We start from the raw sequence: 27,699 nt of genomic DNA, 5'->3' as shown, positions 1-27,699 counted from the left end.
GTTAAGTGTTGAGTTAAGTGTTAAATGTTGGGCTCTATTACAGTCCATTAAAATGAGAAAAATCCTGCAATGTTTTCCTCAAAAAATATAATTTCTTCTCGACTGAACAAAGAAAGACATCAACATTTTGGATGACATGGTGGTGAGTAAATTATCTGGATTTTTCTTTTAAGAAAATGGACTAATCCTTTAAGACGATAGTTGGTCGATAATTTAAATTCTTTATATCGCTTTGGGCGATGAATCTTTTCAATCGGGCAATAAATCTTTCTGTCGATTAAATTTGTTTTAAATCAGAAAGCCAAAGTCTGAGACACAATAAAATGACCAATAATTGTACACTTTTTAACATGATGTTACGTTATGATACAAACAACAATATTGTGGTGTGCATCAAAGTCTTAAGGGCAGTTCACATTTCACGTCTTTTGCACGTGCAAATACGCTAATTTAAATGTAGATGTGCGGCAAAATAAAAAATAAAATAGAGAGCGACACAGTCTTTTTTCCAGGGGTGTCGACGCCGCAGCGAGTTGTAAATGTTTAACTTTTTAGAATGCCGCAGGTCATGTGACAAGAACCAACCAATCAGTTTGCCCTTAACTGACAAACTGCTCTATACACCGTTTCATTGCTGTGACGCGCTAAGCGTCTGGTCTGAACTTTACTTCCGGTTTCTGTTTGTTTAATGGTCTGACTAGTTGCTGAAACTGAACTCTTAAACAAATACCTTGTCGAAAATAACAAATGTTTTGGGTTCCTATGTAATCAACGTGTTGTTTATTTTGCTTGTTTATTATATAAATAAACTACTTTAAAAGGACTTCGTTGTTATTTATTCCTCGCAGAGTTTACCGGAAGTTACGTGATGACCACGGAAGCCGCGTGTTTATGTTGTTACTGCTGCAACGTCTATAGAGCTCATTTTGTCACTACGTTGTCCCACTATGTTTGTCCTGTGGCGAGTACCATAGCTTCTCCATGCGTTTCGAAAGGGAGGGGTGAGCAATGGACTGCGCGGTTGGTTGTAATACGCAACCTCACCTTTAGATGCCGCTAAAATCTACACACAGCACGTTTTAGTAAAGATCATTGGATTATTGTGCAACTGGATCAGTGTGTGATGTGAAAATGATTTAAAGCCAGCAATCTACAACACTTTACCTGTGAGGAAGTGCGACATTTTGCCAGGCATAACTCAAAATGATCCTCCACCGCAGTGAAGAGGTTCTGGAAACCTTCGGCAGCTCGGTTCAGAAATCGCTCCAAAAGCGGTTGCTGATGGGACAGGAGAGAAAGGTTGCTTTTTTAAATGGGAGTTTCCAAAAAAGATGGCCTTATTTGTTTTATTTCAAGGCAGTGACACACTGGGATGACCATTACTTGAGGTTTTTATTTATTTTTTTATATTACATATTTGTCAAAAGGGTGTCATCACATAAAAACGCAACTTTCATTTATAGTAGCGTTACTCATAGATTTGTACACAAGTTCAACGACATCCAGTATCTAAAATTAACTTTCGCTTCGTATATGCGACCGCTTGCTCAATGGATGGTAATTATTGCATTTATTATAGCAAGATAATATACAATTTAAATATCAATGCCTTAACAAAATAATAATACTTAGGTTTTGTAGCAAAACGAAAGCAAAAAATCAACAACATTTTAGTGAAAAATGTCTAAATTTAGTCTGCCATTTTTGTTCTTGCAACCACATAGTGACACATTCTTGCCATTGAGCTCACAATTCACATAATAAAACCACAATGAGTCTCAAGGTTTTGAAAGGAAGTGACTTGACAGACAAACTGTATTGTGTATGATACTGTAAGTGACCCAATCACCTGGTCTATATTGTAAGAGTAAAAAAACCCTAGAAGGATGGAAAATGTAAATGACACATAAATAGAAGAAGTTAATTTTGGACAGGAAAGTAAATGTTGGACCATGGTTCGCATAATTTTACACCATCATAATTTCCTGGATGAATGTAATTTAAAAACTTTATAAAGTAATGAGTATAGATATTTTCTGAAGTACCTTGTCAGGTTGAAGGCAACAGGAGACACAGAACTCATAGACGCTGCAGCATCCATTGGCCAGACAGCTTTTACAGACATACTGACTTGAGCCGGGAGCATTTACATTACAACATCCGTTCACCAGTAAATCATTCCTCTCACACACGTAACCTAAATATAAAAAACAAATGTGTGTTAAATTAAATATCGATCACTTGAAAACACACATTATGCAAGCTCAGTGCTACATTCTGGTATATTAATAAAAAGTATACATTTTATATTTTAGTAGCAAAAGCCAACAATACATTGTATGGGTCAAAATGATCAATTTTTATGACAAAAATCCTTAGGATATTAAGTAAAGATCATGTTACGTGAAGATATTTTGTAAATTTACTATCGTAATGAATATCAAAACTTTTTTGTGGGTGGATGCGGTTGCTAAGGACCACTATAAAGGTGATTTTTCAATACTCTGATTTAATACTTTGTCCTAACAAAGCATGCATCAATAGAAAGCATATTTATTGAACTTTCAGATTATGTATAAATATCTATTTTAAAAAATTGACCTCATGACACAGGTATAGTCTATAACAGGGGTCTCCAACCTTTTTGTGAGCAAGGGCTACCACAATGGATAAACAATCTGGAGGACTACTTTTTGATATTTATCTAATCAAAACGTTTTTGTTTTACTTGTTGATTTTATTTTATTTTACTTGTTGGTATGTTTTATTATTGTTTAAAATGTTAACATACATAAAAAGAAGCCAAGCTAATATAAAAAATATACAATAAAAAAATATTACAATTGAGGCTATTAATAGAATGTGCTTTGGTGGGCACCTCACAGACTCTGTACGGGCAACCTGGTGCCCGCGGGCACAATATTGCAGACCACTGCTTTCTAACATTAACCTAATCCAATTTTTGTGTTTAAATAGGTAATGCATATTGTCTTCATTTTGAACATTATGAAGTGGTTTCCCAGACTAAAATTTATGTTTGAGCTGTCTTCACTAAAAAGCAGCTTGAACTCACATCATCAAATATATCAGTGCCATTGTTATGTCTCAAGATGCACACTAGTTATGTTTTTGTAAGGTATGTTTGTAAATCAAATGCTTCAAAAAAGTCTGCTTGTGCTATCTGTGCTATTATTCCAACTTTAATACAATGACCATGATCCAGGCAATGCATGATCTCTTTAATGCACACTTAAAATGTGTCATCTATTTACCCAGTTCATCAGTAAGGAGTTTCTTTCCCTGAATGGAGTTTCTGCACTGTGATATCTGCCTGCTGCTGTTGCCCAGGTTGAACTTGACCTTCCACTGGATGTGGTGATCCGAGTCCCTCACCTCCAGGAGGGTCCGATCACGGATGGTTCGCTCCTCCTGTACATCACATATCATGCACACATTATCAAGTGTTTGTTTACATTTTTTAGGTACATGTTATTTTAAATCATTACATCTGACACATTTGATACATTGATCCATTCCTGACATTCCCTATAATGGTTGCTGTGATTTTGCCAAGTACGGATCAACATCTTTTATTGGTCCTGGAACTAAATTTATGCTTGGACTACAGAAAAACACTGACATAGGGAGAACATGCAAACACCATACAAAAAGGCCTATAGCCAAAGCTGGGACTCGAACCATGGACCTTTAAGCCGGGAGGCAACAGTCCTACCCACTATGCCACCACCCTGCAGCAACATTCCTGTCAAAAACGTAAATCCTTCATATAGGTTGACAAAAATCTAATCCTACTATCTGATTGGTTGATACAAAGGTTGTTCTAGAATCAACAATGATGTAGGAACAGACAGTACCTGCTTAAGGGTGCTAGTGAGGAAGTAGATGAGAGACAATCCGAACACGACCCCCAGAACCCAACGCTTGCGTAACAACCGGCGCAACACCATGGAGGCTTTCTTCTGGATGTGCACGAGATCCAGGTAGATGTGATCAAACTAAATAATCAGCACAGGTGATCTCAGATCAAAAGATCCACTTGATCCGCTTACCAAAACATCACGCGCACCGCTATCACTTGCTTTCTGACAATCATCAATTAAAACGAGCCGTTACGGACTGCCGTTATGCACCATAGGCCGACAAAACGGATCGGTTGCGTACGATTTTCGGACAGATTGAGTACGTTTTAGCAACATTTATGCATCCAATGCACGATAACTGGTTATAAACAAATTTAAGACGTCTAACTGACAGATCCGGCTGCAGTAACATAAACCCGGTCTGTGATTATCGACCGATTAAACCGATCGAGAAATGTGCGCGGTGTTAATTTAATACGATACTCACGATTGCGAGATTAATGTTTAGACGGTTAAAGTGTGCAAAGTGTATTTTTTGCAGAAATGAAGAACAACAACAGCTCTCTGTACGCGGAAATGCGGGGTAACGGCGCGTCGTGATTGGTTGTCGTGCGCGTGCACTTCCGGAAACAGCCCGGGTTGCTTCCGGTCTGCGCTCAGTCAGTTTATTATCATACCGTTGCTGGTGTTTGCTGAATAGATTTGAGGATAACATCTATAAAATGTTATATTTTTGTTACGTGTTTTAGGCCATGAGGTAAGGTAAGATAATATCGCTCATTTTAAAGACATCTGAGGGGTTTTCGTGCTCGAGAAAAATGCTCACTCAAGAACTAGCGGTTCAATCATATTTTATTATGCTGTGCACCCCTGAGTAGATGAAAAGCATTTTTATTTTCAAAACGTCAACTTTATAGACATGATTCCTACTGAATTTGATTGTATTTATTTTTGTAAGATTGAAATGCTTGATGCCAGGCGTTAGTTTATTTCAAGAGGATGTCAGTGTTTCACAAAATATTTATTTATTTATTTATGAAACTTGCAATGAACAAGGACAGGCATGCAAGTGTTTGATATTTGCTGACTGTATGTTTTTTTTTTTTTTTTTTCAGTTTTGGAGATAAAGTGGGTGCCATGCAAAGACGTCACAGCAGCAACACAGAGGGCATGCCTCCAGAAAGGTTTCATTTTAATCATATGTATATTGGATAGATAGATAGATAGATATGTAGATATTTTAGATATTCATATTAAAGATTTGACATAAGAGATCATTTTACCTACCTTATCTATGAAGCTAGGCATCTTTATTGACCTTGAAGCATATTAGACCCCCCCCCAAAAAAAAACATTGGTTGCGGTTGACCACTTATGTGCAACACTGTGGTTCTTTAGGAACGGGGTTCCTGACTTCTGGGTAGAAATTTTAGGATTTATTTAATTCCTGCCTAGCTGAAACAACCAGCATTTAAGATTTTGAAATGGCTTACTTACAAGCAAGACTCAATGTGCTAGGGTTTTCTGCTAAACAGATAGATTAACACCTAACCAGGATAAACCAGTACACACCAACATGGAAATTTACACTGGTCTGAGATGGTTGTCTCATTTACATGATACGTTACTGGTATTTATATGCATAGATATGTATAATAAAGGCTAGATGTCTCACCCGCATTGCTGGCCAATTGAATGGAACGCCTGCATTTGGTGGCCATCTTACCACAGGGCACTCGCTCACTCTTAGCATTGTGTTTTAATGGTGCATGTACTTTTAAATGACCATAACTTGCATAATTTTCTACTGATTTTCAAATGGTTGGTTTGTTATAAACGTCAAAGATGTACCTATGACACTGCATACTTATAAAAAAAATCATGAAACATGTTAAAGTCATTATTAGCATTAATCTTGGATTAAGATGTCAGTGATTAGTTTGAAAATAGCTTGACTTGATTTTTTTGTTCTCTCGTTTGCTTTTGCAGGAACAGGAGTCAAACTCTCGGTTCTGAGAGTAGTCTCGATGAAGGAGGGGTGTTTGACTGTTTAAAGCCAAACTCTCCTACATCCCCTCATCAGCAGCTCTTCTCTGGACTGGTGGGAGTCTCTGCTGGAAACGTGTCTTCGACTCCCTTCCAGGCTGCTGGGATTGTTCTTGGCTCTCCCCCAGATGTCTTTATCCAGATGGCATCTTCATCCAGGGATGAAGGCTCTCATCGGACCGAAAACCCACCTTATCTTCCTCGGCCTCCTCAGCATCATCATCATCATCACCATCATCATCACTCCGGCCAACACCGCTCCTCTCTCCTGCATGTGGCCACCTCTTCTGAGAGGCATGGGAGTAGAGACGATGGGGGTGAGAAATTAGTTTTTTGTTTTAGATTTTCTTGTATATTTTGTTGTTTTACAGATTTATTTTGTTTCATGTTTGCCTGCCTCATAAATAACATTAACAAAAAAAATTGCTTTTAGTGCGTATCTAACTTTCTAACAGTGGCTATAAGAAACCAAATCATATGTCATGGTAATAATAATAAAAAACATTTATCTCAGTAAAACATTAAATGTAAGTTTTGAAACATCTCTCTTATAACTGGTTGTTTGATGATGTCCTGTTAGGAGATGATACCTCCACCCCTGCCCCTGCTTTCTCTGAACTTAAATCTGTGGTCACGTGGCTACAGAGAGGATTTCCATTCATCCTCATTCTCCTCACTAAAGTCTGCTTCCAGCACAAGCTTGGTAATGTCTACAAAATTGCACATTGTATGACCAAAAATATGTGTACACCCCCTGTTGATTAATGAGTTTTTGGCTATTTCAGCTACATCTTGCATAAAATCAAGCCTACGGGCATGCAATCATGCAACATTCAAAGCCAAATGGTGTTCCATTATAAGGGAGCCCACAAACTGATCAGATATCACTGCTAAATATTTCTATACATTTCTATAAAACTGGGTTATTTTCAACCCAGTGTTGGGTCAAAAAGGGATTAACCAGAGCTGTTAGGTTGTAATTTAATCTATGCTGGGTTGTTTTAACCTATTGTTGGGTTAATATAAATGTTTTCTGAGTTAATTTAACCCAACGGCTGGGTTTATTCCTGGGATAAAGTTTATTATATGGCTATTACACTAAAATGCTTGATTTTGATTGACCAGCTGTGGCATTCCAAGGTATGTTATTCCGAGATTAAAAACGCCTGAAACTAACACACGGTATTCGCATGCCCCAAATCATTTGGACAGGAACAGTATTTACAAATGATTAAACCAAATACTGTGTTTGTGACATTTAAACGTCTTGTCTTATCGAAAATAAACAGGATTTCCTTGTGGAAGGTCTGCATTCGTTAAAAATGAGCAAATCAAATATTTAAATATTTTAAATCAATATTTAATGTTCCTCACCTTACTTATGAGGTAAATGAGCTGTTTAATAAGCAAGATAATGTACAGACATAAGCCCCTTCAGTGTGATACAAGACCCACAATAGTGATCACACTGTCGAGCTTATTTCTGCGATTACAACCTGCTGTCTTTACATTATCCTTTATTGAAATAATACCATTGCACAACAGTAATCTTTCTAGTAGATTTTTGTCAGTAGATGCTCTCTCATTTGTAAGTTGCTATGGATGAAATCATATTTTAAATGAACAAAAGTAATGCATAAATTGCAAGGTGTTGTAAAGTGATTTTCAATGTATTTCAGGGATTGCCATTTGCATTGGAATGATCAGCACATTTGCGTTTGCTAACTCGACCCTGAAGCACCAGGTTGCGCTGCGGGTAAGAATTTTCTGTTTTATACTTCGTTTCTATCATATTAAAAACAAGTTTTAAAGTAACCTTTATTTACAGTAGACAGTGAGAAAGACAAGTACGGACATTTCAGTTTATTAAATAATTTATGAAAAATTGTTTATTAAACTGAGATGCCAGATGGCAATGGCAGTACTGCAGTGCCTGTTGTTTTTATTGTATTGCAAAAAGAGATTCAAGAACATTTTTATAATGACATTAATGTCACACTAAAGATACCGGTAACATTTTACATCAAGGTTTTACTACAGTAGTTAACTTGAACTCACAATGAAGTATACATCTACATCAATTTTAATCTTAATGTTAATTTCAACATATATTAAAAAAAATGTTTAATTAAAAGTTGTATCTGATATGGCAAGTTATTGTGAACCCCTTGTGGTTTATGTGGGAATTGCAGGGGTAATAAAAAAATAAAACACTTACTAACAAACAAAAATATATATATTATATGTGACCACAACACTACAATATATCAGAAAACTGAGAACTCATGCAAAATGGACAGATACGTTTTATGTACCAATAAAAGAAAATTACCAGATGAAGGTAACTATGTAAATATAAAAAAAACTTGGATGAAAAAGAAAAGTTTTTAAAGTTAATAGTCAGTATTTACTTTTACAATTGTGTGTATTTACTTACTGTAAAATCTCAGGGGGTACTTCAAGTAAATAATTTAGGTCAACGCGGTTCGACTGACAATAAGTATGAAAACCCCTAATGCATAATGTAAAATTGATCCCATATTAACTAACATTTTCAAGTTTTACTGAGTGCTGAAAAAAATACATTGTTTATTGTTAGCTAATGCATTAACTAATCTTTATGAATACAACTTTATAGTGAAGTCTTATCCAGATACCAAGCATGTCAATGCTTTGCTAATGGGTAAAAATGGAGCAGGATGGTTTCTGTCTATCAAAGCGAAGGATAATAACCAATTTCTGTTAATACCATAGATAAGTGTTTGATACGTCCCATTGTGTTTGGATGTGTTTTCCAGGAGGAGAGGTCTGTGTTTACAACTTTCTGGATTATGATCTTTCTTGCTGGCAACATTGCTTATCTGTACTATACTTTCAGCCCTGAACAACTTCACAAGAGGTACATTGACATTTATAAGATCACATGCATCAAACATTCATTATTTTATCATACCAATGACATCTATTTTTTCTTTATATATGTGAACCACATTCGTCTATTTACCCCATATGTTGTCATTTTCAGACTGATGTCTCATTTTTTGTTTGTGTATATCAGCATTTGTGAGTATTTAGTTCTTCATTATTTTTCATTTTTTTAACTTTTAAGTTGCCTCTGCTTTTATTCTAATTTCAGTTTATTTTCTTATTATTTCTCTATATTCTGAGGATATAATACTATAATGAATGAATATTATCACTTTTCCCCTTCAGCCTTATTTTTGCCAAGCCGAATATCAACAGTTTTAATTTCTTTGACCTGATCTGGGCTGTTGGAATAACAGATTTTGTGCTGAAATATTTCACCATCGAGCTCAAATGCCTGATACTGTTTCTGCCCAAAATGATTCTCGCTTTCAAGTCAAGGGTAAGACAATTTATCATGTTGCTGCTTTGCATTACTAATTGATAATGCTCAACTATTGACCGATTAATCATCACGGTAGCTTTATTCCACTCATTTACTAAACAAGACAAGTTATCACGAAAGAGCACCGGTGGGAGGGGAAATTTTGGGAGGTGATTTAGTGATAATGCACATGTTAAGGTAACATGTACACCAAAGCATTTACGTATGTTTTCAATTGTTTCCAATGAAAGCGCAGCAGTTGGGGTTGTAAAAATTTTTTGGTGAAAAGCTCAGCTCTTCAAAGTCACTTCTCAGTCAGGGCAGGACAAACATCACAACAACCAGCGCACCATTCAACGACTGATAAACAAAAGAGAAGTATCATAGAAACCAAAGCGCTCAGCTAGAAAAAAGTGGCAAGCGCCTATAGTCTTCGTCCGTCAGCCGCAAAATCTTGTGTCCATAATGATCAACGCAATCTACAGAGAGCAGTGCAAGGTAGCGTAGGGTTTAAGACAGACTTTTAGCCATTAAATATTGCCGCAAATATCAGTGAATTCACGGCCGCAAACCTTAGTAAATTGCATTGCATGTTTCATTTACATACGCCTCTCATAAATTTTGTTTCTAAAAGGGAAACACTTACTAAAGTCTAGAGGTCTATATAGTGGATTTTAACGATACGATAACTTTGTCCATTCTTGACGATAACTCATTATTACAGATGGATGCTGCATAAAAAAAACATAACATTAAAGTGAAAGTGTGTTAATATTTATTAAAAAAGTAATAAAAATACAGTACTAAACAAAGACAATGTGTTCTTGCAATATACGATGATAGTGGACCCTTCTTAGCTGCTATATTCACTCCATATAACCCCAGCAACCGACGCTACTTGAAATAACTATTGCCATGGATTTTTGCAGATAGCCGATTGTTTCATCAACGAACTATCGGTGACGATTAATAGGGCTGGAGAATTTTTTTTTTTTCCGATTAATCAGGTTTTTTACATTGTCGATTCAAAATCGATTCCACGAAGGCCACGAATCGTTTTTTTATTTATTTAATTCGGCAAACATTGAACATAAGATTAACGCTAATCTAATTGCTAGTCTTCTTCACTAGATGTCACCCTCTTTTTTGCCTTGCGCGATGTTACCAAGGAGCGAGATGCGAGCCTGTCATTCTTTCAATGCTTAAAATGGCTTCGTTGACGTTGATGCCACCTTCACATAAAAAGTCAGAGGTATGGAAGCATTTTAGATTTCGCAAGCAAGGCGACGACGATAGTGTTGTGGCTTTTAATTTCTTTTTATTAATTACCCACTTGAATCGAGAATTGAGTAGAAAAATCGACAAGAGAATCGGAAACCTAATTGAGAATCAAAACCGAACCGCTTTGGTAGCTTGTAAATCGCAAACTTTTGTTGAATCGAGAATTGAGTATAAAAAGCGACCCGAGAATTGTAAATGGAAACCGAATCGAAACCGAACCGATTCGACAGCATGTGAATCGAAATCGAATCGATCTGGAACATCTGAATCGATACACAGCCCTACCGATTAATCGGCAAAGCAGATGAATCTGTCAAACTCTACATTAACTCATTTCCCACCAACCTTTTTTTTTAAGTTGCCCACCAGTATTTTTTTGTGATTTTCACAAAAGTTTCACAAAATGCCTTTCAGGAAAATTTTCTTCTAAAAATATATAAACATACAAATATATCAAATGAAAGAACAGACCCTTTGCTTTCAAACAACCAAAACGGGAAAAAACTTTTCATCCTATCTATATTTTTGTCTCTTCTTATGAACTCTTAAATATGGGTATTTTTCTTAAAAATATATTTTTTTAGCAAAAAGCTGAAATAATTGTTTTTTTTTTGTGAAGGAATTTTGTTAGATATCAGATTCAGAACCATTATAAAAACATACAGAGTTTAAAATTTGTAAATCATTTTTTTGCTTAAGTTTTTTTTATAAATTAGCCATCTAGTGGATAATCGCAGTATTACAGATTAACATAAAAACACATCAGGGACACGTTTTTTTTCATGCATATGATAACTCATCAATGACGGGTAAAGAGTTAAGGTCAGTCGCAAAAACAACCCGTGTCCATGCCTTTTCAGTGCTAATTTTTCACTTCATATCTATAAAATCTTAACAGTAGTTTTTATAGGTTTTTTTTAAGAAGCATGTATGCAAGCTGTTAGTAAATTTGTCCCAAAATCTGCTAATATGTTAAATATGTGTGTGTGTTTCATTTTAAAAATAAAGTGTGATGAGATGACACTTTACATTAATGCATTAAACCTACACTATTATCCAAAGTGACTTTCAAGCTATACAATTTAATATTTTGTGCATTCCCTTGTATTGAACCCATGACCTTTTGTGATGCTGACGCAGTGCTGTTCCAACTGTGCTACCGAACAACAAAGATACCAAAGCCAAGCACCAGTTTAAACTGGGTACAACTGGCAAGTAAACCTAATAATGAGCAGTGTCACCCTGCCTACATGATTGGCTGCTTGGAAGGGAGCGTGTGAGCTCATTGGCCCACTGGGGCCGGAATGAGGTCATCTCTCTGTGGGACTCACACACATACATGCACACACATACACAATTACATTTTATTAGTTAGTGTATTACTGTAAACTGTACTGGTTTGTAAACGCATTGCACTTTTTTGATACCTGGCTGAATTAAATATGCACAGCCCCCTCCAAGCATTTGCTTAAAATCAAATGCACACTTTGTTCTCTATCTGCCAGGATATCAAAACTTGCACACGGTTTCTGTTGCTCTGAAGATCTGTTCCAGGAACTCACCGCCGTTTCTCTCCACATTACACATCCAGCTATTATCTTCAACCCCCAATCATCTCCTCACCCGCCCCACCAAAGCCAAACACGCACACAAGTGTGCACTTTCCACCTCGTGTACCGTGCCCAGGTGGCACACTCTCAGGGAATGATGTCATGGTCAATGTGTCAAGCTTTCCGCTGATTTTCCTTGCCCAGTATCACCACAACTACAGAATCACAACACATGCACGTGCGCCCGTATGTGACTGTGTAACCTCTTGCATAATCGCAACAACAACAAGCCTGTGCATGTCTGTATGAAATCACAATGTCCATAACAATTCAGCGCACATACATTGAAGGACATTCAGTGGGTCGTACTAGAAGCAATAGCTATGTTATAAAACCTAGTAGAATAGTACATTATTTATTAGATTGAGATATAATTGTTGATATTATTTGGTTTTGATAAAGTGTTTTGACAGACCTAGTTACAGTGCATTCAGGGTTTGCATTGCATTATAGTCCTCCTAAAAAGCCGTAGTCGAAGTGAATTATGATCAAGTGATTTTTGTTCAATTGGTAGAGCATTGCATTATCTGTGCAAAGGTCATGGGTTTGATCCCAGGTAACACACATACTAATGAAAAAGGGATAGTTGGAATTACCGTATTTTCCGGACTATAAGCTGCATCATTCAAAAATGCGTCATTAAGACAAAATAACATATATAAGTCGCAGTGGACTATACGTCGCGTTTATTTAGAAAATTATTTCACAAAATCCAAGCCGAAGAACAGACATTTAATCTGGAAAGGCAAGTTATTCAACTAACCAACAGCAGACAGAACAGCAGCCTGAATATATGTCTGTACGTTAAAGTAATATTATCAGTTATTTAAATGATAAACCATAGCATACAGAACTTACCTGGTAGGTTGAATAGGCTAAATTAACCGAACAAGCCAACTAGCGTGAAGTTCGCAGACTCGTCATTCCGCATCACTGAATCCATTGAATTACATAAATACAGGAGCAGCATATAGCGGACTCTTGCGGCTTGTGACGGTAATGATGTCATAAATGTCAATTCATACTGACTTACAAGTCGCACCTGACTATAAGACGCAGCACCAGCCAAGTAATGAAAAAAATAGTAGGGATCTACCAATACAAAAATTCTGTGCCAATACAGATATTCGAATATTTACTAATTAATTAATACAGATGATACGATACCCATAATTCAGTTTTTTTAACTGAACGTTTCTTAACGCAATTTATGGTCCAGCGTTGGTTTTACGCCATAGGCTATGCGTAGTCTGACACGCACCTCTGCAAAAATGTGATAGTACGGCCATACGCACGTGTGTTTTGGCGGTTACGCGTCTGGACGTAACTGAACATCTGGTGTCTGTTTGTTAAATGTTCTGGCTAGTTAGTGGCTAAACTGAACTCTGTAACAAATACCTTGAAAATAACAAAAGTTTTGGATTCCTAAAAAACGAGGGAAGACTTGTTTCTTTTGCTTGTTATCAGAAATACACTACTCTTGTTGAATTCCCACCAGCCGCGGTAGAGGCGGCAAAAACGCGCTATTCGCGCGTAGTTGGACGCTTGAACATTTAAGTTCACTCGCTTCATTCGCACATGAAAGCCGCGTGTGAAATTCTAGTCATTCGAGACATTCACGTGGAAATTCACAGAATTTCGCTTCATGGGAGGTGCTTCTGCGACTCCACTGAGACCCCGCCACTCCGCTTGCTTCCTATAATTACGTCACTACAACAGCAAGGTCCTGATTGGTTAATGCGGGCGCGGAATTCTGCAGAAGTTCAGATTTTTCAACTCGCACGTTTCCTGCGGCAACGCTCAATTTGCGCGGAAGGCGCCATTCGCTCCGCGCTTACTGCGTGTACCGCGCCGCAGGATGCCTAATCGCGTCTTTGCATTGACTTAACATGTAAATCACTCGCGCTTGCTGCGTCTACTGCATCTGGTGTGAACCCTGCATAAAAGGATGCTGTTGTTATTGATTCTTTGCGGAAGTTTACCAGAAGTTATCTTTGTTCTACGAAAGCCATTTGTTTATGTTGTTACTGCCGAAACCGTCTATAAAGCGTGTGTATGCACAGATTTGATCGTATGTCAATGTTCATATTTCTAAAATGGTTTTTGACATTGAAAAGTGCTTCGCACCTTGTCAGGCTCTGAGAAGACATATGCACCTTTTCTTGTCCGATTGCTGCAGGTTTTGGAAAATTAGGCACTGTTTAAAGGGACACTAAACTTTTTTTGAAAATATTCTCATTTTCCATTTCTCATTTTTACCGTTTTGGAATCCATTCAGTTGATCTCCGGGTCTGCCAGTAGCCTACCATTTTTAGCATAGCTTAGCATAATCCATTGAATATGATTAGACCATTAGCATCGCGCTAAAAAATAACCAAAGATTTTCGATATTATTTCTATTTAAAACTTGACTCTTCTGTAGTTACATTGTGTACTAAGACCGACGGATAGTAGCTTCCCTTTAATAGTGAAGATCTGAAACTCTTCAGCTGCGCAGTTTCAAGATCATTTGCGATTAATAGATTTCACATCTGAAAGTGAAGCGTACGTATGTTTTTTGTGTGTGTACATTCGTTCTATGACGCACATATGTATTCGTTTTAGAGAAATTACCATAAGATCAAATTTAGGACGTTTATACACAACATTTTATAAACGAGGCCCCAGATTATTGTCTGTTGTTTTTATCAATTGTTTTTATCTCGTGATAGCAATTAGAGACCGACACAATTGTTAGTTGCTCTGGATAAAAGCATTTAGCAAATGCATCAATGTAATTTTTCAGTTTTTGACTAAGACAAAACACTTTGTAGTGGTATCATATGAAGCACCAAGTCTACATATGATAAATAAATTAAGCTTAATGTATTTGATCCTTCCTGAGCTCCCAATAAAAATAATGGGAAAGTCAGATTTAAAAGAAAACTCCATTTTTCATTACTAATTGTAACAATGTGATTTGAGATAATCTTTCAATTGTCTTTGAAGGCAGCATTTAATGGATAGAAAACGATAGTGAAAATATGATCGGTAAACAACAAAGGCCGATTTCAAACCAGCAACGCAGCGCTATGCCTATAAAAACGTTTGCTAAACCCGCCAACGACAACAGTTTCACACCCGAGGACCTCCTTAAGTGTTGGATAATTATTTTCTTCATTATTTTTTCAAAGTCACACACACAGTTGTTAGTACTAAGAGGAAATGCGCCGCTCCCCCATGATGTTGTTTCAATAGCTGGATGGATTCCAGCTCCAGTTTTCTAATGGCTAGGTGTGAGCAAGCACATGACCGCAGGGATTCTGGCTAAGATGAATTGCTTGCGTATGGAGGTTACAGATCTCTGTCAGTCAGCTAGCAAGCTACCCAACAGGGTGATTAATCGCTGTCAGGTGGAGTCCAACAAGTCATTATGCATCTTGTGCTGTGGCCAGCATCAGGCAGTCAGCATCTGATGTGGGTGATTAGAACTTTAGACTAATTTAGTTGGAGTTTCACAAGATGATTGTCTAGATGTGACCCAGTATTGATACCTTGACTAGCTTTTCTGACTATATCTCACTTATGATGTTAATCAAAATTTTACGAACTTTCATACTATGATGATAACTATAACCACATTGGCGTACACAATAATAATGTTATGTGTATTCTGAACTTTTTCACTGTAGTGTTACAGTTACAAAAATGGATGTAAATGAGCTGTGTTTGCTTTTCAATAGCGAATAACTTTTCTCTAAAATCTGACTGCTACAGCGTAATGCTCTCTCTGAAGGCTGAAGTTGTGCTCGTCGTTGGCTTTCTCATACTTTTTAAAGTGTTACATCAACATGTATACCATTTCCCGACAATCTTTAATTTGGGCATTAAAACCTGCGCTGCAATCAACAATAGCCTAATGCAGGGTTCACACCAGACGTAGTAGAGGGGGCAAGCGTGAGTGATTTACATGTTTAGTCAATGCAAAGACGCGATTGGGAATCTGAATGGCGCGTTCCGAGCAAATTGAGCGTTGCCACGGGAAACGCGTGAGTTGAAAATTCTGAACTTCGGCAGATTTCCGCGCCGCGTTAACCAATCAGGACCTTGCTGTAGTAGTGACGTGATTACAGGAAGCAAGAGACGCAGAAGCCTCTCTAGTCTCGAATGATTAGAATTTCAGGTGCGGATTTCATGCAAAAATGAAGCAACTAAACTCAATTGTTCAAGCGTCCAACTACGTGTGAATAGCGCATTTTTGCCGCCTTTACCGCGGCTGGTGTGAATGCACCATAACAACATTCAGGAATCTGATGTATTCGGCAGTATGTTTTATCGTTGATCAGCTGAAAAAAAATCCCTCTGAAACTAATCCCAACGATATCGTTCCTCCATATTGTTATCAGTTGTGTTGTGAACTCCACTATTCTCCTAAATTCATAACGATTTCTAAAACATTATCATTAGCATCCATAGTGTGAACGGCCCTTTAGTTAGTTAGCAAGCAAGCACAGGTGAGTGTGAACTAACCTTAGTTGCCTTAAATGCATTTAGATTTTAATTTAGAGGAATTATATGTAGAAATTTTTACCATTTTTCATTGCCAGCTGCAGCATGTGAATGGCTTGTAACAAAAAGTACAAAAGTGACCTTTCCCAAATTCGTAGGTTGTCTATGAAAGCCTTTTTTATGTTAAAAGAAGGATGTGACATTTATGCTCGCATATATGTCAACATTATGTTGTATGTATATCACGTTCAGTCACTGTCCGAGGCTTGCTCGCGTCGAAACGTTTAAAGGAGTATAGTTTTTTTTACCATGTACATGACCGTACATGCACAGTCAAACCCACAGCCTTGCAAAGCATCGTTTATTTGACTCGTACGTGTACACGTTTAACGCATTGCGGCAAAATGCGTGACCTATTCTGATGATGAAATTTGCATCATGTGCACTGTATGTGGACCCTCGCATATGCATAAAAACGAAACTACACTTCTAGCTAAAACATGAGCAGTAAGTTGCCAGCTGTAATTCACTTAACTCTTTCCCCACCATTGACGAGTTAACTCGTCAATTAAGAGAAAACGCTTCCCTGCCAATGACGGGTATTTCCGGCAATCCGTAATACCGCTATTATCCACCAGGTAGCGCTCTACCCCAACTTATAAAACCCGGAACTATCGCCCTAAGGAAAACTAACCTTCACAAAAGTCCTTCACAAAAATGAAATGATCAAAATGTGGTGTTTTTGAAGAAACCTACCCATATTTGAGAGGTAATAAAAAGAGAACTAATGAAGGTAGGATGAAATGTTTTTTTGGTTTGAAAGCAGAGGGTCTGTTCTTTAATTTGATATATTGTATGTTAGGGATGGGACGGTATGAAAATTTCATATCATGATTATAGTGACCAAAGTTATCATGGTTATCAATATTATCATGGTTTTGTTAAAATGAGATGGAAATGTTCAAAAAGAACTGATACACACACTGAAAACATTTTTTTAAAAGTTTTATTTTTGAAAATCACAATTTAATATTTCATGTTCCTGAAATTATTTCTTTGGTAAAAAAATAAATAAATCTGTCTAATAAGTTTACTGTGAATGAATACATTATCCCTTAAATGCCTTCTTGTGCAAAAAACTATGTTGCATGTGCGCGCCTGCGTCAAACTGATTCTAGCTGGACAGGATTTACAGCGAGTTTTCTAAATCATGGTAATCAATCACGGTTGTAATGATAATTAAATTTTAAATGACAATACTAACCGTCAGGACACTTTATCGTGGTTAATCATAAAACCAGTAATCTTCCCATCCCTAATGTTTATATATTTAAAGCAACACTATGTAGTTTCCATGTAAAAATGACTTACAGCTCCCCCATGTGGTTGAAAAGCGCAATAGTGCCTGGTATCAGACACTCTTTTGCAGGCAGGGGGAGGGGCTGGGCTGTGTTTCCTACCCTCCACCGCCACTTTCAGAGTGTGCTTGTAGCAGCTAGGAGGCTGCTCAGGTTGCAGCAACAGTACAATTTGTCCAGTTAAAAGTTGTTCTATCACTGAAATAATTTTAGAGACATTATTTAAAGGTAAAAAAAACTACATAGTGTTGCTTTAAAGAAGAACATTTTCTGGACAGCATTAAACTTTGGCTGGCAACTTTTAAAAAAAAAACGCTGGCGGGGAAAGAGTTAATAGCCACCGGTGTCGCTAATAACAAGCGTTTCTGAATTCTATGTGTAGTCCATTAAATGGTATTGCATGATAATTTGAGTCAAAATGACTAAAAAATATAAAACTAGATTTTTTTTTACATTTGTGAGGGGAGTTTGCACAATGTTTTTGGTGTTTTAGTTTGTTGTTGTTAGGTGATTACTGATAGTTCGCTTCTTGATATAGCTGGGGTCCCTCCTTCAATGAAAGCATGAGAGATTATGACATTAGCACAACCTGTTTATGGCCCCAGGGCATTGGCGAGCGCCATCTAACACTGTTTATATTGCAGGTGAACAGACACAATCAATACATTTCCGCTTCACAGCTATAAGCTATGCATTTTAGCGTAATGGAATCAATGTAGCTTCATTGTGTCGCACTAAAGGCTGACGTAGCTTAGAACGAAAGCTATGAAAGTTGCTCTTTGACACTGTAATCAGACGAGTTCTGCAGCCACCCGCTACTTTTAAAATGTTATGATTAGCTTTTGGGTGGTTACATTTTATTTTGGTAGCAGGTGTAGCGTGTTCCTGCCAGTTTTGTTAGCTGTGCAGTGTAATTGCCAGGAGAGCACAGAGTGTTGGACCGTGGCCATTTTCGGTAGAAAGATGTCCCCCCATGCCACAGCATCTTTAAAGCTTGAGGGTGAGATGTTCACAGTTAATGAAACAACAGATGAGATGGAGTGGAGAATTGGTTCCAGTTCAGCTCGAGGAAGGATATGTGGTTTGTTTCAGTGCTGTCATCCTGTGCTTCAATATCTTTCTTTTTGTACAGATATTTTTAAAAGATTGGCTGTCAACGCTGGATTACTTACAAGAATTTTACATAACTGAGCATTTTGACTGCCTGCTGCAGAATCAGATAGTTATTGTGTGATTTATTAGTGGTGCTTGCTAAGCAAAGACTGTGTCAACGATTGTTTATATTAGCAAGATGCGTCACTGCTTTTGCTATGAATGGGGGAGATCGCAACGATCAATATGGTCGCTCTAGTTTCGCCTCCAGGAAAAGGAGACAATCGTCAACCGTTAAAGCAGTGGTTCTCGAACACAAAACCCCACACACTATAAATATTCCTCTCCTCTCACTGACAGCTGACAAAAATAAAGGACGTTAGGTCATGGAGCGCAGGTGAGCGACGCGCACATTCATATTTGTGTATCTATGCTAGCAAAGCTTGAAAGTATCTTGGAAACAGTCGATATACAAAGGCATTTAAACACTGCTGACTGTATTTTACCCAGGAGGATTAGGGCCAAGCAAAAATTTTTTTAGATTTTTTCTGAACCAAAACTCTGGAGCGGTTAGCTATGATGGGCCGGGTATACTTTTTTCCTTGTGCGTCCGCGCAGCTTTCAAAGTATACCCAACCACGAGGATGACACATACGCAATACATTGATTTCTTATTCAAATTATTACTCTTATCAGGCCAATCCTGATTCGTGAGATTTACAGTACATTAGAAGATTTAGGATAGATGAAGAAAAGTAGCGGAACCACCATTGCAAACAAAGTCGAAAACAAAAAACAGGAATCAAACAACATGGTGACGAAAAGTGAAAATAAAAGAAGAAAAGACGATGGTGTGTGTGCAAATGCTGTCTATTGCCTTTGTGTAATTGTTTGTAGAGCAGTGTCCTGTCTCAATTTTTTTTCGTCCATTCGCTGTTGTGCACGCACTGTCCGTGCGGTCTGTGCGATCTCAAATTTCGGACCCTCCTGATTACAAAAATGACGTCATGCGGACGGCGCGTGTATGCGGAAGCACCCTACTATACCTTCAGCTTAAGTGGGAAAGCAACAATATGTGAAAATTATTTCATGAAAAAAAAACAAATGTGTGAGAATTAAATGTCAAAGCAATAAAACAGACAATTAATCATCATCGTCACAATTTAGTTTCTATTATCCTCAAATAGGCTAAAGTTTATCTTACTCTACCATAAAGTACAGTCAGCAAGAAGGAAACGCTTCGTGAAATTTAAACCCTTCTATGTCTTTTGATCAGTCTGTAGATGTATGATGTCTGGTGGTCATAGATTTGCATCTGTTTGTGACTCTACAGGGAAAGTTTTATCTGTTGATAGAGGAGCTAAGTCAGCTTTTCAGAGCTTTGGTCCCCATCCAGCTGTGGTACAAGTACATCATGGGCGAAGATCCTTCCAGCAGTTACTTCCTCGGGGCGATGCTGATTATCATCTATAGTCTGTGCAAGGTAGTTTATCTGATCTTATATCAATTTTATATTTCTTTGCTTTAAAAAACTACTTTTTAAAAGATGGCGAGAAAGAGGAAGAATTTTCATCTCCTTCAGAGATGATTATGAAGATTATTTGCTTACAAAATGGTCTTAAGATATGGATGTGCATTTAAAGGTGCCGTAGAATGTAAAACTGTATTTACCTAGGTATAGATAATTAATAAGAGTTCTGTTCATGGTAATGACATAATGTGAGCCTCAAACACGATTGTTATGTAAACCTTGTGCATGCAAAAGACTGCTGGAAAACAGGCCAGTCTCAACATAACTGTGACGTTACAGTCGAGATGTATGCCCCAACATTAAATTAAGTACATAGTTGTTACAATGCTATAAACAAGATGTGACTAAGGTTAGCGCTATATGCTAGTTAATGCTATATGCTTGTGTTTAGGTTGAAGTTCTTCTAGTGACTTTTTTGCAGGTCTATACTTAAAAAAACACCAAACTTACAACTCAAAAGGTCCAATAACAATCTCCAAACAATTGATTATTATTCAAATTCCATATCTTCTTCTGATACAGGCTCAAACATAAGATCTGTGTACACACACACACACAGAGCTGCTGAACTGCTCTGTGAAACAGCCAATCAGAGCAGAGCTCAATATTATTATTCATGACCCTTTAAAATAAGGTAATAATAGACCATTTTATTCTAAAAGCAAATCCTAGGGTTGTAAATGGACATGTAAAACATTTCTGAATAATTTGTTGCACTTAATAAAACCACATATTTTCTTTGTAGATATTATAGAAAAAATGTACAAATTATTTCAATGCATTCTTTGGCACCATTAAAATGTTCATTGTTTTGTTTTGTTTCAGTCGTTTGATCTTTGTGGAAGAATATCTGGCATTCGAAAAGCATGTGTTATTCTCTGCAGCTCACAGGTGAGTGAAGTTACCTGCTTGGACATATAGAGGATGTTTAGCATTATATTTAAATAAACAAAGACAAAAGAAATCAAAAGACACGTATTCATTCTGCATCATTATTTTCTCTATTTTAGAACAGTGGACATTTTTTATTAGAAAATATATTTTTTGCAAGAATACCTGGTTTTTTTTGACCAGAGTTTTTTTACTTTAAAAATCCTGTCCACTTATGCTCAGTTTAAAAGAAATCTCCGTACAAAAAACCCCAAAAACATGCTATCAAGCGCTGTCAAGAGCATGCCACACCAGCAGGTGGCAATATAACCCAAATCGTATAGAGGGTTTTCACGACGCGTCATCAGAGCGGAGGTCACCATATTGGAGGCACTCCGCATCACAACAGAGCACAGGCACTGATATATATCCCGAACGTCGTCAAGGAAAATGGTTAATTACTGCCGTGTTTGAGGTTGTACCAATAGGACAGATCGAGAAAAACATTTGGAATATTATCGTATTTCAAAAGTAATTAAAAACCAGGGAAAGGAATGCAAGAAATTATCAGAGGAGGCGCTTGTGGTTGGCAAAGCTCAGGAAAATAGTATTGTATTAGAAATATGATTGAAGTACATAAAGTATAAAACAAGTATGCTTCTACTTGTTGTGCTTTATTTAAAGTGCCCGTATTATGAAAAACTCACTTTTTCTGGGTTTTGGGGTGTTCATTTGTGTCTCTGATGCTCCCACACGCATACAAACTTGGAAAAAAATCCATCCATGCTGTTTTGAGTGAGATACAGGTTTCTGAATGTCCTCTGCCTTGAGTCTCAGATTGCGCTAGTTAAAACTCAGCTCCGTTGTGACGTAACAAACCGTTTCGTCACATTCAGTTTGAATTTTCCCGCCCACCACCCCACTCGCAGGTCTCCACCCACCAGGTAGCTAGAGAGCAAAGAGCAGTCACACCCTCTATGCTGTTATCATGTCTCACGGAAATAACAGCAATTTGGATATTATCAGAGCCATGGATATTATGGATTATACTCCCGCCTACTTTTAAAAGCAAAGTTTTAACGCGTGGTTTTTGGAACCCGGAGTAATCTTATATACAGTGTGTTACCGAAATGTGATGTAAACAACAGACTATCACAGACGGTCACTATGTATCTATATTTCACGGATTATACGCATTTGTGGACAAAAATGGTCATTGAATGTATTTTATTGGACTTTCATGGATCATTCACACATCTGAAACAGACTGGATTCGATTCGCGATCGTTGTATATCAACAAAAAGAGGTATGAAGTCACGTTATATTTTGCCTGTTGTCATCTTCGGTCACAAAATACAACATTAGAGCATCTATATCTCAAAACAGAGATCATACATTGATGCTAATCCCGTAAATTATACCTTTTAAATGTATAGTGATGTTAAAATTGTTTAAGTTAGGCTATATAGATATTTTTGCAGGCTAGATAGTTTGCAGCGTGGTTTCGAAAGTTAAAAAAAAATATTTAACGGCTTTATTTTACAATTCTACAAGAACTAAGTAATAGTGCTTTGCCAAACTAAAAGTGTTTTGCCAAACTAACCGAGACCGGGCCTTACCGCCCCGGCTTTTCTGACGAGGCTAACCCCCGAGCATCTAATAACTGTTACGGTCCGGACCTCCCGCTAGCTTCTAGCAATTAGCACGCGGTCCACAAGCAGTATACATCCCCCGCCGGGTCTTAATTTCTGTAATTTGTGATAATAATGCGTTTGAAAATGTTTTATAACGGGAATATGTTAGCATTGTCCTGGGAAAACGAGTTTATTGTTGAAACTGCTACATCACAATTTACGCTGGAATCTTTGTGTGTCATGATGAGTTTGACACACCGAGACCGGGCCTTACCGCCCCGGCTTTTCTGACGAGGCTAACCCCCGAGCATCTAATAACTGTTACGGTCCGGACCTCCCGCTAGCTTATAGCAATTAGCACGCGGTCCACAAGCAGTATACATCCCCCGCCGGGTCTTAATTTCTGTAATTTGCGAAAATAATGCGTTTGAAAATGTTTTATAATGGGAATATGTTAGCATTGTCCAGGGAAAACGAGTTTATTGTTGTGACTGCTAACGTAACATCACAATTTACTCTGGAATCATTGTGTGTCATGAGTTTCTTCACCTGTAGTGTACTTATTAGTGATACTTTTCTGCATGATTTGTCTGTTGGCAACATAAACCGTTAATAATAATAATATATAAAATAATAACACAGTACGGTCTGTACTGCTCACAATATCACTATGCACGCGCACATGACGTTAGTAGTGGGGCGTGATCAAAGGAGCAGCAGCTCATAAATATGTAAGACTAGCTCAAAATGGCACAATCTGAACTGCCCTGAAACAGAGGCTACTAGAGATGGGTAACAATCTTTTCCTACAAGCTATTTCGAGCAAACAACTTTTGAAACATGCTTTATGGAACTCATACACCTATTTAACTTGTGGAAAAGCTATTATAATATGGGCACTTTAAAGAGTATTTAATATGTACTTTTTAAAAGTATACTTTTAGCGTATGCACAAAATGTACTTAAACACAACTAAAATTTGTGCTGCAATGGCTTTATACCAGTGTGTTTAATTGCTTATAACAAGTTTCTATTGTAATAATATTTTTAATAGTATATGGTAAAAACAATTATTGCTTTTATTGTGTGCCTTTTTTATTTTAAAGCACTTTGGTAGCACACTTGCTATTTTAAATTTGCTATATAAATAAAGCTGACACTGACAAAATGGGCTCGGCGTGATGCAACTGAAGGAAGAATCGCCGGGTCGTCACCAATCCAAGAACAGGGAGCTTACCCGTAGGGATCTGCACCGCCTATAAATTGTAATTTCTCTAAATACAAGTCCTTCCCTATATGCGTTTGCATCTTAGACGCGTTTTCTGTTGTTTAGACATCTCTAAATTCACTTAAAGTATCCAAAGCGCACAATACTCCATTGTACTCCATTCAGTCCTTTACACCGAGTGCCTCCACAATGGCCGCACATCCGGGTTACCGCCCAGAACGTGACGTCGGTGAAAACCCTCTATAGCCACCTTGGCCAATCAGAAGCCTAACAAAAGTGATGTCACAAGTCAAAAACCCTGGTTTTACTGTCTACACGACAACACTGCAACCGCCGCTTCTTAAAATCCTCACCCTTGCATAGGTTTTACATAATAGGTTTATAAAAATACCCGTGTCCTTGTGGACTAGGCCCTAGTTTTGGTAAACCATTGTTTGTAAGCATGAAAAAAAAGGTCATTAAAACTTGGCTTCCCCTGTGATGTCAGAAGGGGAACATATCGCCTCTTAATCTGCACTATCCAATCACAGCACTGCCTTTTAGTGCAGAGATCAACTCATTTGCATTTAACAGGACACACCCAAAACGGCACATTTTTGCTCACACCTACAAAGTGTCAATTTTAACATGCTATAATAAATTATCTATGTGGTATTATTAGCAAAAACATGTACTCTGGAGAAACCAAATGTTTATTTTACATCTTAAAAAAGTTTTGTGAAATGTCCCTTTTAAAGTTGTCCAAACAAAGTTCTTAGCAACACATATCTTCATGTAACATGATCTTTACTTGATCTTTTCAGTAGCCAAATTATTTTTGTCATAAAAAATTGTCAATTTTGACCCATACAATTTATTGTTGGCTATAGGGACTTATGACTGGTTTTGTGGTCCAGGGTCACAAATGTGATGTGCATTAAGGCAGTAAAAGTAAGAATCATACAGTGTGTTGTGCATTTTACAGAGTTATGGTACGAGAGCCAGTACTCAGCAGTGCAATGAGGCAGGGGATGTGTGTGCAATCTGCCAAGCCGAATTCAAAGAGCCAGTTGCCCTGCATTGTCAGGTAAGAAACTTTTAAACCAGGATTACCGAAATGTTTTGTTGCAAGTAGACTTGAACTGGTTACCAGCCCAATTCTTTAACCACCACCTCATCATAAATGTGTGCTTTTTCTTCTGTAGCACGTGTTCTGTGAAGAGTGCTTATGTCTGTGGTTCGACCGTGAGAGAACGTGCCCACTTTGTCGGTCAGCAGTGGTGGAAACGCTTCGTAACTGGAAGGATGGGACCACATCTGCCCACTTTCAAATCTACTGACCAGTCAGAAAACAAAGATGGTGTGATCCATTTTAAACATGTAACCATGCCTAAAATATTCCAACATTCCCATCAATGTTAAAGAGAAAGTTCACCTAAAAATAAAAATTCTGTCATCATTTTTTTATCCTCATGTTTTTTTTTAATCTGTAATTTCTTTTTTTGTAATGAACACAAAAGAAGATATTTTAAGAAATGATGGTAAGCACACAGTTGACAGTACCCATTGACTTCCATAGTAGGAAAACAAATATTATGGAAGTACTGCGATAAATGATGGTAAGCACACAGCTGCTGTAACCATTGACTTCCATAGTAGGAAAATCAAATACGATGGAAGTATCCTGATAAATGATGAATATATTTTGATAAATGATGGTAAGCACACAGTTGACGGCACCCATTGAATTCCATCATATTTGTTTTTCCTACTATGGAAGTCAATGGGTACAATCAGCTGTGTGCTTACCATCATTTATCAAAATATCTTATTCTGTGTTTATAAAAAAAAGACATTCATACAGATTAAGAACAACGTGAGAGTGAGAAAATGATGACAGAATTTTCATTTTTGGGTGAACTATTTCTTTAAAAATTACAAACGCAGTTTAAAAGCATGGTATATAATTGTATATTCAATTCCTGTTTAATAATGTGTTTTTTATCAAGCAATTAAATTGAACTAACTCTGTGGTTCCCAAACTGGGGGGAGATGGTGCCCCAGTTTTATGACATTTCATAAAATACATACATTTATCATAAATAATCGAACCTTATAATAATATAGTTACAAACCAACAGCATTGTATAACTTGCTATGTTTTGTTTAATTCAAATCTTAAGGTTGATATTGTTTTATGTCATAATTTTTTGGGGGCGGGCGCACAAAGGGATGCATCCTACACAAGGGGGGCCACACGCCAAAAAGTTTGAGAACCACTGAACTAAAAGAGTTGATAGTTTTCATTCTGTTTTATTCTTGAATGAGTAATTTAAGTGTCTTATAAAATTTTATAAATAAAGATGGCAAGAATATAAAAAATTATAATAAGGACTGTTTAGGTACAGATATGTACTTTTACAATAACAATATGCTCCCTATAGGTACAAAGCTGTACATTTTGAAAGGATACTCCCCCACTGACAGCTTTTGTACCTTATTTAAAGTATGTAGGCTTTTTAAAGGAAAACACCACACTTTTTCAATATTTTACTATGTTCTTACCTCAACTTAGATGAATTAATATATACCTATCTTTTTTCAATGCGTGCACTTAATCTTTGTACAGCACATTGTGAATGTGTTAGCATTTAGCCTAGCCCCATTCATTCCTTAGGATCCAAACAGGAATGAATTTAGAAGACACTGAACACTTCCATGTTTTCCCTATTTAAAGACTTTTACATAAGTAGTTAAACGAGTAAGTATGGTGGCACAAAATAAAACTTTTGTTTGGAGCCATAGGAATGAATGGGGCTAGACTAAATGCTAACACATTTAAGACACGCTGTACAAAGATTAAAAGTGCACGCATTAAAAAAAAGATAGTGATGTATTAATTAATCTAAGTTGAGGTAAGAACATAGTAAATATAAAAAATGGTGGTGTTTTCCTTTAAAATGTGTAGACTTGGCACATGACTATATAAGTGCCATGGCTAATATCATCTTACAATCTTTTTACACCAGCTCAACTCAAGATATCAAAATATAAACTATGCGCACGTATAAACTTCACATTTTCTCTGTGTGTATATATTTAAAGCCTTTTTTATTTTCATAAGTGACAAAATTCACAATATCAAAATATCAGAGGTAAAACATGTTTAAAACACATGATAGTAACATAAACTATAAAAAGATCGTAGCTTATGTAAACGTTAGTAGCATGCCCTTTAATTCACATTTGATTCGCATGAAATCTCATTCGTAACAATTTTCTAGATTAACACTGTCACAAACAATCAAGCCAAAAGCCCTTTTATAAAAACTTTTAAAAAAGGATTTGTCT

The 27,699-nt window shown here is 37.1% G+C and overlaps 2 protein-coding genes across 4 annotated transcripts; one reads left to right on the top strand and one right to left on the bottom strand.

The window, feature by feature from the left end:
• Positions 1 to 889: 889 nt before the first annotated feature.
• On the bottom strand, positions 890 to 3,447 carry spring1 (SREBF pathway regulator in golgi 1). The gene is made up of 4 exons (XM_065250102.1): positions 3,273 to 3,447; positions 2,046 to 2,197; positions 1,165 to 1,278; positions 890 to 1,063 (listed from the first exon to the last, which is right to left on the bottom strand). Exons 1-4 carry the CDS (start codon positions 3,445 to 3,447, stop codon positions 890 to 892), a joined length of 615 nt encoding a protein of 204 aa, XP_065106174.1.
• Positions 3,448 to 3,861: 414 nt separating this feature from the next.
• On the top strand, positions 3,862 to 26,643 carry rnft2 (ring finger protein, transmembrane 2). 3 transcript variants are annotated; one of them, XM_065250934.2, is made up of 11 exons: positions 3,862 to 4,001; positions 4,997 to 5,065; positions 5,871 to 6,244; positions 6,508 to 6,630; positions 7,607 to 7,683; positions 8,726 to 8,826; positions 9,141 to 9,294; positions 20,439 to 20,588; positions 21,462 to 21,527; positions 25,334 to 25,435; positions 25,554 to 26,643. In XM_065250934.2, the coding sequence occupies exons 1-11, from the start codon at positions 3,904 to 3,906 to the stop codon at positions 25,686 to 25,688; spliced, it is 1,449 nt and encodes a 482-aa protein (XP_065107006.1). In that variant the 5' UTR covers positions 3,862 to 3,903; the 3' UTR covers positions 25,689 to 26,643. The 3 variants fall into 3 exon arrangements, with proteins under 3 accessions (XP_065107006.1, XP_065107007.1, XP_065107008.1); XM_065250935.2 differs by having other exon boundaries at positions 3,969 to 4,638; XM_065250936.2 differs by having other exon boundaries at positions 3,969 to 4,643.
• Positions 26,644 to 27,699: the final 1,056 nt, after the last annotated feature.

The sequence above is a fragment of the Paramisgurnus dabryanus genome, chromosome 5, assembly GCF_030506205.2.
Source record: "Paramisgurnus dabryanus chromosome 5, PD_genome_1.1, whole genome shotgun sequence".
NCBI classification, from domain to species: domain Eukaryota; kingdom Metazoa; phylum Chordata; class Actinopteri; order Cypriniformes; family Cobitidae; genus Paramisgurnus; species Paramisgurnus dabryanus.
The sequence above is the reverse complement of the archived record's forward strand: the minus strand, read 5'-3'. Positions and strand labels throughout refer to the sequence as shown.

Bases quoted from the DNA above. Each gene is read 5' to 3' on its own strand.
- spring1 (XM_065250102.1), bottom strand. From the start codon at position 3,447: ATGATATGTGATGTACAGGAGGAGCGAACCATCCGTGATCGGACCCTC. The intron at 1,279-2,045 runs GTACTTCAGAAA...CTGTCCCATCAG, and splicing joins GTTGCCTTCAACCTGACAAG to CAACCGCTTTTGGAGCGATT. The intron at 1,064-1,164 runs GTAAAGTGTTGT...TGCTGTGTGTAG, and splicing joins AATGTCGCACTTCCTCACAG to ATTTTAGCGGCATCTAAAGG.
- rnft2 (XM_065250934.2), top strand. From the start codon at position 3,904: ATGAGAGACAATCCGAACACGACCCCCAGAACCCAACGCTTGCGTAAC. The intron at 9,295-20,438 runs GTAAGACAATTT...GTGACTCTACAG, and splicing joins TTCTCGCTTTCAAGTCAAGG to GGAAAGTTTTATCTGTTGAT. The intron at 21,528-25,333 runs GTGAGTGAAGTT...TGCATTTTACAG, and splicing joins TTATTCTCTGCAGCTCACAG to AGTTATGGTACGAGAGCCAG.